This window comes from Anoplopoma fimbria, chromosome 13 (assembly GCF_027596085.1).
Source record: "Anoplopoma fimbria isolate UVic2021 breed Golden Eagle Sablefish chromosome 13, Afim_UVic_2022, whole genome shotgun sequence".
NCBI classification, from domain to species: domain Eukaryota; kingdom Metazoa; phylum Chordata; class Actinopteri; order Perciformes; family Anoplopomatidae; genus Anoplopoma; species Anoplopoma fimbria.
In genome coordinates, this window is record NC_072461.1 from 14,660,257 (window position 1) to 14,676,043 (window position 15,787).

At 40.0% G+C, this 15,787-nt stretch overlaps 1 protein-coding gene across 1 annotated transcript in view; it reads left to right on the forward strand.

The window, feature by feature from the left end:
• The window catches only part of abca2 (ATP-binding cassette, sub-family A (ABC1), member 2), an 87,671-nt gene that overhangs the window by 53,739 nt on the left and 18,145 nt on the right, over positions 1–15,787 (forward strand). Inside the window, exons 17-28 of the mRNA XM_054610126.1 lie at positions 1,152–1,302; positions 1,447–1,651; positions 1,762–1,926; positions 3,362–3,542; positions 3,853–4,065; positions 4,644–4,840; positions 5,537–5,710; positions 7,162–7,358; positions 10,516–10,636; positions 10,824–11,114; positions 12,640–12,861; positions 14,594–14,696. Of these exons, the coding sequence (XP_054466101.1) occupies positions 1,152–1,302; positions 1,447–1,651; positions 1,762–1,926; positions 3,362–3,542; positions 3,853–4,065; positions 4,644–4,840; positions 5,537–5,710; positions 7,162–7,358; positions 10,516–10,636; positions 10,824–11,114; positions 12,640–12,861; positions 14,594–14,696 (2,220 nt within the window). The remainder of the gene's footprint in view (positions 1–1,151; positions 1,303–1,446; positions 1,652–1,761; positions 1,927–3,361; positions 3,543–3,852; positions 4,066–4,643; positions 4,841–5,536; positions 5,711–7,161; positions 7,359–10,515; positions 10,637–10,823; positions 11,115–12,639; positions 12,862–14,593; positions 14,697–15,787) is intronic.

A 15,787-nucleotide genomic window follows, 5' to 3' on the forward strand; every position in this document is an offset into this window, starting at 1 on the left:
ATTAGAAAATGGAAGACATACAAGACCACTGATAATCTCCCTCGATCTGGGGCTCCACGCAAGATCTCACCCCGTGGGGCCAAAATGATCACAAGAATGGTGAACAAAAATCCCAGAACCACACGGGGGACCTAGTGAATGACCTGCAGAGAGCTGGGACCAAAGTAACAAAGGCTACCATCAGTAACACACTACGCCGCCAGGGACTCAAATCCTGCAGTGCCAGACGTGTCCCCCTGCTTAAGCCAGTACATGTCCAGGCCCGTCTGAAGTTTGCTAGAGAGCATTTGGATGATCCAGAAGAGGATTGGGAGAATGTCAGATGAAACCAAAATAGAACTTTTTGGTAAAAACTCAACTCGTCGTGTTTGGAGGAGAAAGAATGCCGAATCCAAAGAACATCATACCTACTGTGAAGCATGGGGGTGGAAACATCATGCTTTGGGGCTGTTTTTCTGCAAGGGGACCAGGACGACTGATCCGTGTAAAGGAAAGAATGAATGGGGCCATGTATCGTGAGATTTTGAGTGAAAACCTCCTTCCATCAGCAAGGGCATTGAAGATGAAACGTGGCTGGGTCTTTCAGCATGACAATGATCCCAAACACACCGCCCGGGCAACGAAGGAGCGGCTTCGTAAGAAGCATTTCAAGGTCCTGGAGTGGCCTAGCCAGTCTCCAGATCTCAACCCCATAGAAAATCTGTGGAGGGAGTTGAAAGTCCGTGTTGCCCAGCGACAGCCCCAAAACATCACTGCTCTAGAGGAGATCTGCATGGAGGAATGGGCCAAAATACCAGCAACAGTGTGTGAAAAGCTTGTGAAGACTTACAGAAAACGTTTGACCTCTGTCATTGCCAACAAAGGGTATACAACAAAGTATTGAGATGAACTTTTGTTATTGACCAAATACTTATTTTCCACCATAATTTGCAAATATATTCTTTAAAAATCAGACAATGTGATTTTCAGGATTTTTTTTTTCTCATTTTGTCTCTCATAGTTTAGGTATACCTATGATGAAAATTACAGGCCTCTCTCATCTTTTTGCACAATTGGTGGCTGACTAAATACTTTTTTGCCCCACTGTATATGGGATTTCATGAATCTGCTAAATGATGAAGAAGCCCATGTTACTTTCCTTTGTTTTCCAGTTTTTTGGTGTCAGTAATCTACTCTAAGGCCAAGCTTGCTTCAGCCTGTGGAGGAATCATCTACTTTCTCAGCTACGTGCCCTACATGTATGTGGCCATTAGGGAGGAGGTAGCCCATGATAAGATCACTGCCTTTGAGAAGTGCATCGCTGTAAGGCCCTTTCTCTTTTTTACCACCTTTTCATTCGAATTTAACTGTATTTGGTGTCTGTTTGTAAAATGTGCTTCTTGTGTTGTTACTGTGAGGTATAACTTAAATAATCCAGATGATACTAGTTTTACCTCTCCTCTCCAGTCGCTGATGTCCACCACAGCCTTCGGCCTGGGCTCCAAGTATTTTGCGCTGTATGAGGTAGCAGGTGTTGGCATCCAGTGGAGGACCATCAGCCAGTCACCGGTAGAAGGCGATGACTTTAACCTGGGTCTGTCCATGATGATGCTGATCATCGATGCAGGTGTATATGGTGTGCTCACTTGGTACATAGAGGCTGTGCATCCAGGTAGGAAATCATTGCCCCCTGAATCCCCACCACCCTGTTCTCAATAGTCACATATAGTATATATATTTTTTCAGATAGAAAAGAGCAAATGTGTTTTCCCTCACTTATAGGAATGTATGGGCTTCCCCGTCCATGGTACTTCCCCCTGCAGAAGTCCTATTGGTCAGGCAGTGGGCGTGTCGAGACCTGGGATTGGCCGTGGTGTGGAGGGGGGGCTGCCAGGCTCAGTGTTATGGAGGAGGATCAGGCTTGTGCTATGGACCAGCGGAGATCTGGTACGGACAAATGATTATTTTGGGCTGACGAGGACAGCTTGAGGGCAAGATGGTCATGTTCTATAGATTCACTAAACCAGGTCAAATTTGAACACATGTGATGTGATGTGATCAACCCTCTCCTCTGACTTTAATTCCTTATGTGACTTCTGAAAACAAATATATTTCAATTGTGAGAGCTACATAACATGTCTGTATGGTAAATATGAAGCTACAACCAGCAGGCGGTTAGCTTAGAATAGCACATACTGGAAACAATAAAAAACAGCTATCTTAAGGTGAATAGGATTAACATTGTGGTGCTTACAACATTGAAGAGTTGCATTTAGAAATATGTTTTTCCAGAAACAGTGTCTCTGTTACTCTAGATAATACACACAGCGCTTTATGAACAGATTTTTGTGGGGACTATTTCGTCAGTAAAAAGTAGTCTCAATAAAATAATTCACAGTAAGGTCTGTGTTTTATTCAACATTGTATACCTTGACTAATAAAATCAGAACTATTTGTATAAAGAGAGGCCACTGTATGCACAAATATGATTGTTTTGTAATTTCAATATAAGAATTTTGTGTATGTACCTCATCACAGAACCTTATCTGTAGCAATCATTATAAAAATACATAAATATTGATTAATGGTGTTTGACTGAGGATCTTAGGGAATGACACCACAACTATGCTATATGTTGTCATACCTTTTTGACCTTTCTGAATATTAATATATTAATAATCTTGTGAATATTGTAGCCAGAATGACTTCTTGTACACTGACTCCATCAGATTCAATACTTAAAAGAAACATTGCGACAAAAAAGTACTAAAGGCCGGCATGTACAGTGATCAATGATCAGGTGAGCAAGAGCGTTAAGAAAAGAAGTAGAATAAGAGCGTCAAAGAATGGACTGTGAGGTAAGGTTGCTGTGAAAAATAAACAGGTTATGAATCAGTCTCAATTTAATACAGATGCCTCTATTTGACCCACACAACTAAACAATACCATCACGTGATTGGCTCTTTCTACATAGTTTCTCTTAATGCTTGTCAGTGGTGCCACTTGGGAGGATTCCTGCGAAATCAGGCAAAATCATGTAGGTTCATTAGGAACACTTCAGACTACAGCAGCAACCACGTCGCAAGAAAATATTCTACCTATAACTTTCAATAATGGTCCCTTATATACTACGTCACTTGCTCTGACCAAATGCAAAAATCCCCCAAACATCCACATCTGTGGTTTGCAGAAACGTACAATGCCTGCGGGAAGGAAGAGAGGCACGAGAGAACCTAATAGGACTCTGGCGCACAGAAACATTGCTGCTTTTGTACACAGGAACTGCCAAAAATCAACACATAGTTAAAGGTCCTCGTATTAGATTTAAGAAGCCCAATCATTGTTGCACCACTTATTTCTCTCTCTCTTGTTGTAACCCCAGAGGAGATGCGGGGCATAGAGGAGGAGCCGAGCCACCTGTCGTTGGTGGTTTGTATAGACAAACTGACCAAGGTGTACAAGACCGGCAACAAACTGGCCCTCAACAAACTGAGCCTTAACCTCCATGAAAACCAGGTAGTCTCCTTCCTGGGGCACAACGGCGCTGGCAAGACCACAACCATGTGAGGGGAAACCAGTGTGTGTGCTTGTGCATAAGCTTGTGTGTGATGACAAAAGGAAACACTGAAGATCAGTGTCCAGTTGAAATACTGGCTTATAAAAAAAACATATCATCTTACCCTGATAGGACCATCCTGAGTTTATAATGTCCACCTGTCAGACTTTGTAACACGTCATTTTAATTTCTTATTTCCACTATGTTGAGTCTTTGGTGAGAAATATGTTGAGGTATATAACATACAAATCTTGCTTGATTGCCTGACTGTCTAACCATTGCTACTTCTACTGACTGCCTACACTGAATTGTCATAGGTCCATCCTGACAGGCTTGTTCCCGCCCACCTCTGGCTCTGCCACCATTTATGGTCATGACATCCGCACGGAGATGGAGCGGATTCGTCAGAACCTGGGCATGTGTCCGCAGCACAATGTCCTGTTTGACAAGCTGAGTGTGGAGGAGCACCTGTGGTTCTACTCCAGACTCAAAGGCATGGCTGAAGAAGACATACGCAAGGAGATGGACAAGTGAGTTTAGTTCATGGAAATTCCTTCTTTGCCTGTGTCAATCAGACAAATAAAATAAAACATTACAAGTAAAGACAATCAAATAAAATAGGCAAGTATACAATGATAACAACAAAATACAACCTCACGCAACCCAACATAACCATAACATCACAGTGTTTTCACATCCTTGGGTATGTCTAGTGTTTTTTAACACTAGACATACCCAAGGATGTGAAAACACTCTGCCCAGACAGCTCTTATTGTGAAAATATCCACAGGAAGTTTTCCAGTTTCATGACCAAAGCTAAATAGCCCTTAAAAAAACAGCAAAATAGAATAATCACGATTGAGATAAATAATTGGATAAAAATATTTCTGTTAAACAGAAGAACTGAGAGCAGCAGATTTGTGAGAAGAAATGACTCCTTTGTTGCACTGTTATCATTATTGCTGTGGAAATGTACATTATGCTGCATTTATTGTGTTATAGAGCAGATAACCACCTATATAGATACTGTATGACTGTTGTTCCAGACACTGATATGGATTTATTATCTCTACAGCATGTAACCAATTGTTTTGCTGTGTGTGTCCAGGATGATTGTTGACCTGGAGTTATCCAACAAGCGCCACAGCCTGGTACAGACTTTGTCCGGGGGGATGAAGAGGAAGCTGTCTGTGGCCATTGCCTTCGTTGGGGGCTCCAGGGCTGTCATCCTGGACGAACCCACAGCGGGGGTGGACCCCTATGCTCGCAGGGCCATCTGGGACCTAATCCTCAAGTACAAACAGGGTGAGTGGAAACTAAATAGCAGAGGACATCCTTTGGTTATGCTCCAACAACTATTTTCAAAGAGTTTTCATTGCAGTCCAGGGTCGTCTTGAATAAAAGAAAGTCAAGGCACTCTTTAACGTGAAAATCTTATATTGTAGTTTCCTGTTACTATCTGTACAGAAAAAACATTTGGCATTGTATGAAAACCACTGGATACGTTGAATTTGGATGTTTCTGAACATAAAATACATTTCATAAATAAGATTCATATCTGCTATGCATCACACACGCATTAATGTTAACATTGTGAAACGATTGCATAGATTGGTTAGGCAACAAAAGTACCTGGTTAAGGTAAGAAAAAGGAAAGGTTTGTGTTAAACCAATAACATAACAATGTAACAAAAACTTGCACATTCAATGTATCGGTGGTTGTAGAAACTTACAATGGCAACGTTTTTACCAGCGACTGGACTGCCACCGCAGGTATCTGCTTTATTAAAGGATATGACCACATGGTAAATAGTAAATGTTGGTTCAGTGTCATGTTTATTGCATGAAGTGAAAAATAGCATGAAATGTAATGATCTGCTATTGTATTCAGTCCTCACATTATTGTTCATATTCTGTCCTTTTTGATTTCTTGTTTGATGATTGCAGCCCAGAACCAGCTGCTGTATGTTCATGTAAGTATGTGTTCTACCTCTGCCCCAGGTCGTACAATTCTGCTGTCCACCCACCATATGGATGAAGCAGACCTTCTGGGAGATCGCATTGCCATCATCTCACATGGGAAACTCAAGTGCTGTGGCTCGCCACTCTTCCTGAAGAGCACCTACGGAGACGGATACAAACTGACACTCGTCAAAAAGCAGAGTGAAGGCAGAGGTGAGTGCGGTGTCTCTGTATGAGTTCTAAATTGCCCTTTGTTTTCACTTTTCCCACCTGCTCAACTGGAAAACATTGACAGATTTACAGTCAAATTGATGGTAGACAAATGCCGATCACCATAATTCAAACCCTTTAGTTCAGGCATTTCAGCCCAAAATGTGGGTCAACCTCACACAAATTCCAACAAAACATACTCAATGGATTTTGTGTCCCCAATATGTTCTGAATCAGAGAACAAATCCTAAGGAATTGTATGACGAGAAAGCTTTGAAAATTGCCTAAAAACTATCCGAATATGATGACAACACAAACATTTTAACCATATTTCAGTGACAGTACAAGGCTACATTGAAGTGCATTTTAGATTTGACCAAGCTGTGTTTTTTTATTTAGCAGAAACCCCCCATATCTAATATATCAGTGATCTGGTCATATTCTACCCAGATCTGGTCTCATTCTACACAGATCTGGTCTCATTGGGATACTTAGAAAGACCATCAATTTTCATGTGAACTGTACCATACATGTTTTGAAAACCATGTATTGACAGTGTAAAAAATATTTTGCATGGATATTGTTATTTTTTGTTTTACTTATTTTTATTTGAGATGACTGTGTTTTGGGTTTTGCCACCAGGGTTCCCATCATGCCTTGGGTGAGCAGGAAATATAATGTTGCAATGGGCTCAGTCAATAAGCGGTCTACTACACTCAAACCTTGTATGTTTTATCATATCATTTTTCTACAATTTGGTTTCAGTTTCATCATCCATCCATCCATCCATCTTCCGTCATCCAGTTAAGGGTGCATCATGTAAAGTCATTTTGCATTAACTGATAGCAGCTTCTGTTTGCCCTCTAACCAAATGTGTATAAATAGCAATCACCTTGATGACTTTGATACTGAAAGAATAATCTAAACTGTATGTTTATGGTCAAGACCTTATATATAAGGAGCACCTTTTATTTGCAAGCATATTTGTAGATGTTTATCCTCGGTGGACATCAGAGATACCACTTTTGACTGTAAAAATGAAGTGACAGATTTAATAATGACTAGTTTTGAGGTTGTGTTGAAATTGTTGTTGAGAATACATGGCACTTTAACACTCTGCTATACATTAATTAATTGTCTTGTACTTTTTGTTGTTTGTGTGTAGAAGGTCACCGCTTCATCACTGTGTGTGCCAGTCATTCGTTAGCTGTCAGGACATTGAACCTTTCTCAGCTTCTTACTAACAGTGTGCACCTCACCGCCGATCCTCTTTAGTTGATGTAGTGCCTACAACCTCTCCTCAATTCATCTAGACTGTGTACTATTTTTTTTTATTGACGGCCCTGTTTTCTTTGTCCTTTTCTTACCTCATTCTTCTCTATTTCCCTTTAACCATCCTATCATCCCCTGCTCTATCTACCCATCATGTTGTGTGGTTTCCTCTCATCCTTCAGGACAGGTCAGCCAGCTGCAGCCTCCTTCGTCTCTGCCTCCATCCTCCTCTCTGTCACCTTGCTCAGAAGCTCGGGTCACCCAGTTTATTCGGCAGTTTGTGGCATCATGTCTGCTGGTGTCTGACTCAAACACTGAGTTGTCCTACGTCCTGCCGTCCGATGCCGTCAAAAAGGGCTGCTTCGAGAGGCTGTTCCAGGTACACATACAAAGACACACAACAAAACCTCTGTTCTTGTTTATGGCATTCTGTTACTTGATAAACAGTGAAAAGTAATGCATATTTCAAACAGAGTAAAAGGGTTTCAAACTGGCCCATTCACTTTTTCCAGCTCTATAGAGTTGAAGATTTACCAAAACAATATGTTACATTTTTTACCAACCTGATTTAAGTCAAGTTGGGATGTCTGGTTATTTCATCCCTAAGGACAGGCTGCCATTTGTAGCGAAACCCTCTAAAAAAACTGTAAACCTCAATCAGCCAGCTGTGGGTGAGTTATTGCAAACTTCAACTGTACAGGCAATGATTGTCAAAACCAGGGAACTTCTTAATCATAATGGGAATCCCAGAGTTTCCAAAGATATCAATTCTGTCTGGCTGAATTTTGGGTAAATGTTGAATATTTTCATTTTATTAAGTCTTTATGGTCCTCCTCAGTCATTCAACTTGGCGTAGCAAAACCGAGCACTATTTTATACAAATGCAGTTAAAAGAGCTTTTTACATGACTATAATACAGGTGGTGTTATCAATATTTACATTAATGTCACATTTTTTAAGCTTGCAAATATGCACTTCATATGCAATGTGTTCCAAATAGCAGAGCTACCCACAGAATAGGGTTATGGGTCATGTTCCTGGCCGTATGCAGGGTTTTAGAAATACAGAGGTCCAAAAACTAAGCTTACCAGGGGCGTTCAAGGATATATCCCTAGATATGTTTTGATTTCCCTGATCTAAATATGTGCATTTAAAGATTTTGGGAGAGCAAAAATTGGAGTTTGCAGTAGCCTAAAAAATCTGTCAAACTGTAATACATGAGAATCAGGTAAAATTTGTAAAGATTGAAACACAATATAGTGTGAAAATACAGAAGAGGCTAGTATTGATCTCAACATCTGAAAATGAATGTTGACAACATTTGATTAAAGTGTTCTAGTAAAAGAACCCTCATCTGTCCCTTCCTCTTTCCTCACCTGGCTCTCCTGCTGTGTATAACATGTATAAAAATAAACAATGAATTAGTAACATAATATACACCTTCTTTATTTCATCATAGCGTTTGAGCATAATAATAATAAAATATTTATGCAATAATACTATATGATTGAACTATGATAAAGCTAGGCATATGTTTGTTCAATTGAGCCTATAGTTTCCACTGTTTAAACCAAACAACATATATATATTTCTATGGTGATGACATTGTTTAAATTTGATCCAGTGAATTTTTGTTTGTTTTGAACAGCATAATGCTAATCCTATAATGAGCACAGTGGGTCGTACCTGCTCTTCCTCTCTCTTCTCCACCACGTTTGCTCAGTGTCCTCATCTTGTCTCTTATCTCTTTACTTCCCAAAGCTGATCTTTGATTGGCTCAGTCTCAGTGAAGAAAGTAAAATCATGTAGGCTATTTAGGGTGAAAGTGAAACTAACTAGCTGACACCGCGGGCCACTGTTTAAAGTAGTACAATCACACAGGATCTATTGGTGAGATGATGTCTGTCTGGGGATGAATGGCATTGAACTACAAGCAGTCCACTAGTAAAACTACTGTAATTACTTAGTTAACTAGTTAATTTGAAAATGTTGTACATTTTAAATTTATGATATTGTACAATTTAAAGCTAAATCCATCATATTCAGATTTGAATGGTAATGACACAGCAAAAAAGTCACATCCATATGTGCTTGGCTCGGGATCATGCATAACTCGCCCTCACTCTGGCTCTCAAACATGTTCTCGCCAGGCCCTGGCTTGACTCTCAGCGTGCCAACATTCGAAACCAACACAGTTGATTTCTCACCTCAAAAATCCTCAGAGGTGTATTCAATGATTTAATAATGTAAGAAAATTGTGAAAAGACTTTGCTTTGTTCGGACCAGGTAGCCTACATTCGAAATACAGGAACAAAAGCTTTCCTTCTGTCTAGTTCATAGTGCCCATCAGCATCAAAGCTAGGCCAATGTTAGCCTATAGCAACAGCCTCAAAGGTGATGCTAATCAAAGGCAGAGTAGGGGCAGGTTAGGGTCCATCCCTGACCCGCCAAGTTCAATTCAATTCAGTTTATTTTGTATAGCCCAGAATCACAAATTACAAATTTGCCTCAGAGGGCTTTACAATCTGTGCACATGCGACATCCTCTGTCCTTCCCTCACATCGGCACAGGAAAAACTCCCCTAAAAAAACCCTTTAACAGGGAGAAAAAAGGAAGAAACCTATGGGAGAACGACAGAGGAGGGATCCTTCTCCCAGGATGGACAGAATGCAATAGATGTCATGTGTACAGAATGAGCAGCATAACAGTTCCCTTGCAGACCGCGCAAACCCGACCCATGGGGTAGTGTAGAAAATGTTTTGATTCTTCATGAAACTGGAGCAGGTCTGCCTAGTGTCAGGCTAGATGTCGAATGCTGTGATTACATTTAAATTAGGCTACACCATAATTGATTATGATCGGATAAACGTCCAACAACGCCATATAGACCTTATCGCCAATGTTTTGTGACCAAAATACCTACCACTTTATTACCATAACAAAAAAATGTCTTGTAGTCTCATTTTTTATATATATATATATATATATATATATATTTTTTTTTTTATTTTATATTTTTATATTTATTTATATATATTTTATGAAAACATACAAGTAATATAAATAAATAGCCAAATGATCAAATAAATATAACGCTAGCTTTCAATTAAATAAATATGCCTGCTGCTACTGTATCCCCATAGCAACTGCCTCAGTATGTTCAGGCAGACATCCCAGGAGGGCCTATTTTATTGTGAACATTTAATATTGCCATACTTGATTACCTGATATTTTTATATATATATGTTTAAGCAAAGATAATGAGGCTCCTAGAGGTACACGGACCTACCCTACCTGATAGTATTGTTGTTATTTATTGTTCAGTAGTATTCTTTTAGGACAGAGACCCTTGGGCACAGGAGTACTTGAGAATAACTATAATAATAATAAGTTTTCCAGAAATGAATGTTGAAATTAATCATGAAATATAATTCAGGCCATGTGGCCCAGCCCAATATAGTTATTGGGGATCTTGGCAAATGTATCAATACACTGTGCCGTATTTTGACAGTCTCTTCTGTTGTGTGTGCCTTCAGGCTTTAGAGCAGAGCTTGGACAGCCTGGCTCTGACCAGCTTCGGGGTGATGGACACCACCCTTGAGGAGGTTTTCCTCAAAGTGTCTGAGGAGGACCAGTCTCTGGAGAACAGTGATGCTGGTGAGACCATGTTTCTCTCCTGTGTCTCCAGATAGCTCAACACATCCACCAGTTTTAGCTTTCACAAATTAGTCATGGCTTTCTCAACAAGAATAGATGTCTGCAAAAATGTGTACTGCCTGAATTCAAGCTCTGACTTTAGATTTAGACTTTAGAATCTTCTCCTTGTCTCTCTGTCCCTTGGCAGACATGAAGGGTTCTCCAGGGGGCAGCTCAGTGGGGAAGTCCTCAGTGGGTTCAGGAGGGCTTGGGGCGCCACAGGGTGAGACCGGACCTTCAGTGGAGAATGAGAAGCCGGAGGTGGAGCTGAGTAATCTGGTGATGTGCTCCAGGCTGAGTCAGAGCCAGTCCTCCCTGAAATCCTCCTCGTCTATCGGCTCAGTGAGGGGGGATGAAGGGGGACTGTACGCAGACTTCTATGGAGATTACTGTCCCCTCTTTGACAACGGCCAAGAGTCTGACTCTGCCAGCCTGAGGGGTAAGACAACAAGATAGCAGATGTGCTGTGTCAGATACTGAGCCTTGTGACAACTCCGACCAAGCAATGTTGGTTGATACATCACATAATTTGTCCTTCAGTGGCATGTACTGCTGATTTAAGAGAACTTGTTGCAATCAGCATTTTTCTTGTATTTGGAATTTGCTTGCCAGTTATACAAACTAGGTACATATCCTGTATGGATAGTCTCCACCACAATATAGATACACCAAATGTCGCTTCCCATCATGCATGTGACACAGAAGAAAGCTCGTCGGGCCTCTTCCTCCTCAGTGAGCGAGAGACGTAATGGAGCGTACTAAGAGAAAGAAATACACAACCAACTTTCATACAACGTTGAGAGAAGAAATCCTTAGTCTTATGGAAAGTTTTAAAGGGAAATGGGCTGCCAAAATAAGCATTTGTAGATGGCCACAGAGAGCACAGACTCTCTAAGGGGAAGGGCCAAAAAATGTTCTCCAGGTCTTCTAGCTCCAGCGTTTTATTTGCGCTTGTCACAGTGTGACTTACTAAACTTGTTGTGCTAGTCTCGGCACGTTATTAACACTGTACTGTAAATTGCCAGGGCAGAACACAGCTTCAGCTACCTTTGTGTCATTATAGACAATAAACTCAGTTTTGATCAAGCAAAATCCCAGCAAAGACTGCATTACAAACTCAAACCCCCCACCCCTGTTCAGCACTGATCAACATGTCACATTACTACCATCAGGTCAGAGATACAGGACTTTAAAATGAAGAAGAGTTTGTCTCTTATGCAATAGCAGCCCTGTACTAACTGCCCTGCTGACAATATTGTCAGCTAGGATACAGGAATGGGCATGAATGTATTCATGAAGATTTTTTTATATTGTCTACATGTTTCTGTGTTGTACTGTGAAACAAAAATATGTCTTATTTCATCCCATCCCCCTGTACAACAGTTTTCTAGGAGTGCAATGCTAAATCAGTGTAGTATTCTTTTGGTGTTAAATGTGCCTGCTGATTTCCAACAGCAGGATTTGAAGCATTGCGGTGTAAAGTTCTTTCTTTTAACTCTTGGGTGTCATTTCTTGTGGATGAAACTTGCTCACAAATGGAGCAGAAGAGGCAGCGTTATAGTGCCAACTATAAAGCTCACTAACATGTACCTATTCACAACAAGGTGGAATTCGTCAGGTTAAAACAAGTAATTTACAAGTTGTTTCAGTTGAGAGGGATTGGTGGATCCAGCTTTGATACTGTTGATAAAGTTGTTCCACAAGGACCACATGACAATACCGTATAGTATGCCATCAATTCTATTGCAAACCTGGTCTTATCTCGCTTGTTCAATCAATGCAGTACATTATAATACATACTTAGGAATTGGTTGGATAGCGACTTGTCCTAAAAAATCATTGTGCAATTATGCTATCAAATATTACAGCAGGGGTCATTGCAGACCCACCTGGCGGAGATCTGCACTCTACTGTGTGCACTTTTTTGGTTTACTTCATTTTTTTTTTCACCTCTTCGCCTCCAGGAAATGCAGAGAACCCTTCGTCCACAGAGCCAGAGATCCTGGAAGGGCAGGGCAGCTTCAAGTTGGAGGGTTGGTGGTTAAAGCTAAGTCAGTTCCATGGCCTCATCGTCAAGAGGTTCCACTGTGCCAAGAGGAACACCAAGGGCCTCTTCTCGCAGATCCTCCTACCTGCCTTCTTCGTCTGTGTGGCCATGACCGTGGCCTTATCTGTGCCTGAGATTGGTGAGATTTTACATATATGGTACATGAAAGGTTTCTATCCTTTTTCTCACGACCGAAAAACTGCTGTTTTTCTGTTCTACCAGGCAGGTAAAGAGTTCATTCCTTGAAAAAGCAGGTGAATGGATACTGTAGAATTGCTGAATTGTTTCGTGCTGATGATTAAACTGATTGTAGTTTTGTACGGAGCTGACTGCGTTATTCTGCCCTTTTTGGGTTAATCACATTCACCCAGCTGTAAATCAGTACCTAATAAGATGTCTGGAATGAAAACAAGCAGGACTTCTACTCTTGAGGACAGGGATTTAAAAGCACAGATGTAGAGAAGTCACTGTATTCTCCTACATTTGCTACTCTCTGAAAGACTTACTGTGCTAACTTTGTTATTTTTAAACCTAGACCCTATTTCGTCACTTTTTTAACAGTAAGACCTAATGATTAATTTTAACACAACAAAATAGTCACATGTAAAAAAACAACTATTAAAAAAGAACATTTGCCTCTGAAATGAGGTGATGTAGAAGTATTAAGAAGAAAAAAATGAAATACTCATGTAAAGTACATCAACATTTTACTTAATTACAGAAGTTGATTAGATGTACCCGTTTATCCACATTATAGACAAATAGTGTCAGAGCTGCTCTTGTTTAGTATTGTTGCCATATTAAGATAAGATTTACTTTACTGTCCTGCAGGGAAATCTGTCTTGGGCTCCGAGCTGCTGCATCACACAACACACCCCCACAACACACATATACATTTAGGGATTGAACATACATCATTCATAAACACGCTTAATGTATAGTGTGAGACAGTAGTTCTTTGAAATAATAAAAGGTAAACAAAGGCAATATTTTTTAAATGATAAAACCAGGTGTAATCAAACAAGCAAAAAAGTATTTTTATTTTAAGAGTAATACATTTATAACAATTAGATGGTGTATGAGGATGTGATTTAATGGGGCACCAAGATAAGCTGAAAACAAGTATATAATCGACTTTAAAAAGTATTGGCTTGCAGACAGCAGACACGGAGCAACATTAGCATTTGGAGTTCTTTTTGTGTCCACCTGATAATTGTAAGAGCAATATTAACTCTCCCTCCAGCTCTAATCCTGTCTCCAGCAACTCCAAAGAAAAATATCTGTCTCTTTAGCTTCTAAAGGCTCCACTATGTTCACCAGCCTGTCTCTAACTGTGTGTCTCTGCTGCTGGCTGCTGAGCAGGTAGTGTACAGTGGTTTATCAGAGATTTTCACAGAAAACAGCTGCCTGCTGCTAAACGTAGATGATGACAGTGCTGACACTGAACCATACTAGTAACCTTTGAAACCAAAACACTGATCTTAAAAACACTGAAAAAGCTTTGAAGAGCTGAGAGGAGCTGCATAGTTTATGATAATTATTGTGGGTTTTGTCTCAGTGCTAATTTTCACATGAAATATCCAAAGTAATTTGATCCATTGTTGAGCTAAACAGCGCATCTTTGATGTATACAAGCATTTAGGCAATAATTAGGAACAGAAAAATAATGTAATGCAACTTTTTGGTGTACAGGGCTGTTGCTTAATGCTGAGATACTAGCTCATTTCTTGCAGTGCCCTAAGTTCTCCAAGCAATAAAAAAATGTTAGGTAATCTTCATTGTTAGTAAATGTTGATGCTTTGTACTACTTATGAAATAAATAAAAGAAGACCTAACAGGTGGGTAATCATTCCGCCTGTCTTGTTTTATAGGAGATCTGCCTCCCCTGATCTTGTCACCTTCTCAGTATCATAACTATACCCAACCTAGAGGCAACTTCATCCCCTACGCCAACGAAGACAGACCCCAGTACAGGTAAGATGGCAGACATTTAATCACAGTGAAAGTGCCGTACAAACTGAGAGGTCATAAATTAGATCACAATACATTTTGGCTGTAGCCTTTGGGGGAAAGTAATTTCAACATGTCATCAGACAAGCTGGTGTCAAGATCTCAAACTTAACAGCTTTAGAATTAAGACGAAATGTATGACTGTCAACTGGGTCAGCTAAATGCTAACGCTAACATGCTCACAATGACAATTCTGACATTCTGATGTCATAATAACCAGTAAAATATTTGCCATCTTAGTTTAACATGTTAGATTGCTGACATTTGCTAATAACCAATAATTGCACTTGAGGCTGCTGGGTATGTCATAAGGTATTGGAACAAAAGAATGGTGACCTGATGGTTGCACTAGAAGAGAAGTCAGAGGAAGTTTTTACAATTCATCTTGAGGGGAACAGGAAAGTGTATACCAAATTTGGATTGCAATCCATTCGATAATTGTTACATAGTCAATCCAGAGCAAAGGGGTGGGCTGAAAATTGGCAATTCTTAGTTGTGATAACAGCTAACCAAAAGTATCAACTAATAAGTGGTGTCAGAAAAATAGTGAAAATACTATGATATGCCAAATGCTGTATAAACTGAAAACATGCAAGGCCCAGCAATGTTTGCCATTTGCTAACCCTTCCTCTGCCAGTTTCCAGACAGTACTTGAGAAGCACAGGGGAGACCCCCCCGGTCACTACTAGACACACATAAATTATTTTTTTAAATATAACGCTGCAATATTGATTGGCGGCAAAAAAGTTTGACTTTACAAAGCCCTTGCGAACAGGATGTTAATGCTATATCGTATTTATAAAAGATACACTTAATATATTTTTTACAAAGGCTATTTGCTTCTGGACAGTTTAAAATGTAAATGCCTTGCACACCCATGGTAAACCTGCACAGGTTTTTTCACTTCATTTTGCAAATCTCTTTAACATGTGGGCTTTCACAGACTCTGACTGACATCACTCGGACTCTTCTGTTAGCTTTATCAATAATTCTATGTACCACATGGAATCATGGATTTAAAAAAAAAAATTGAAGATCATACAATGGAGAAATTA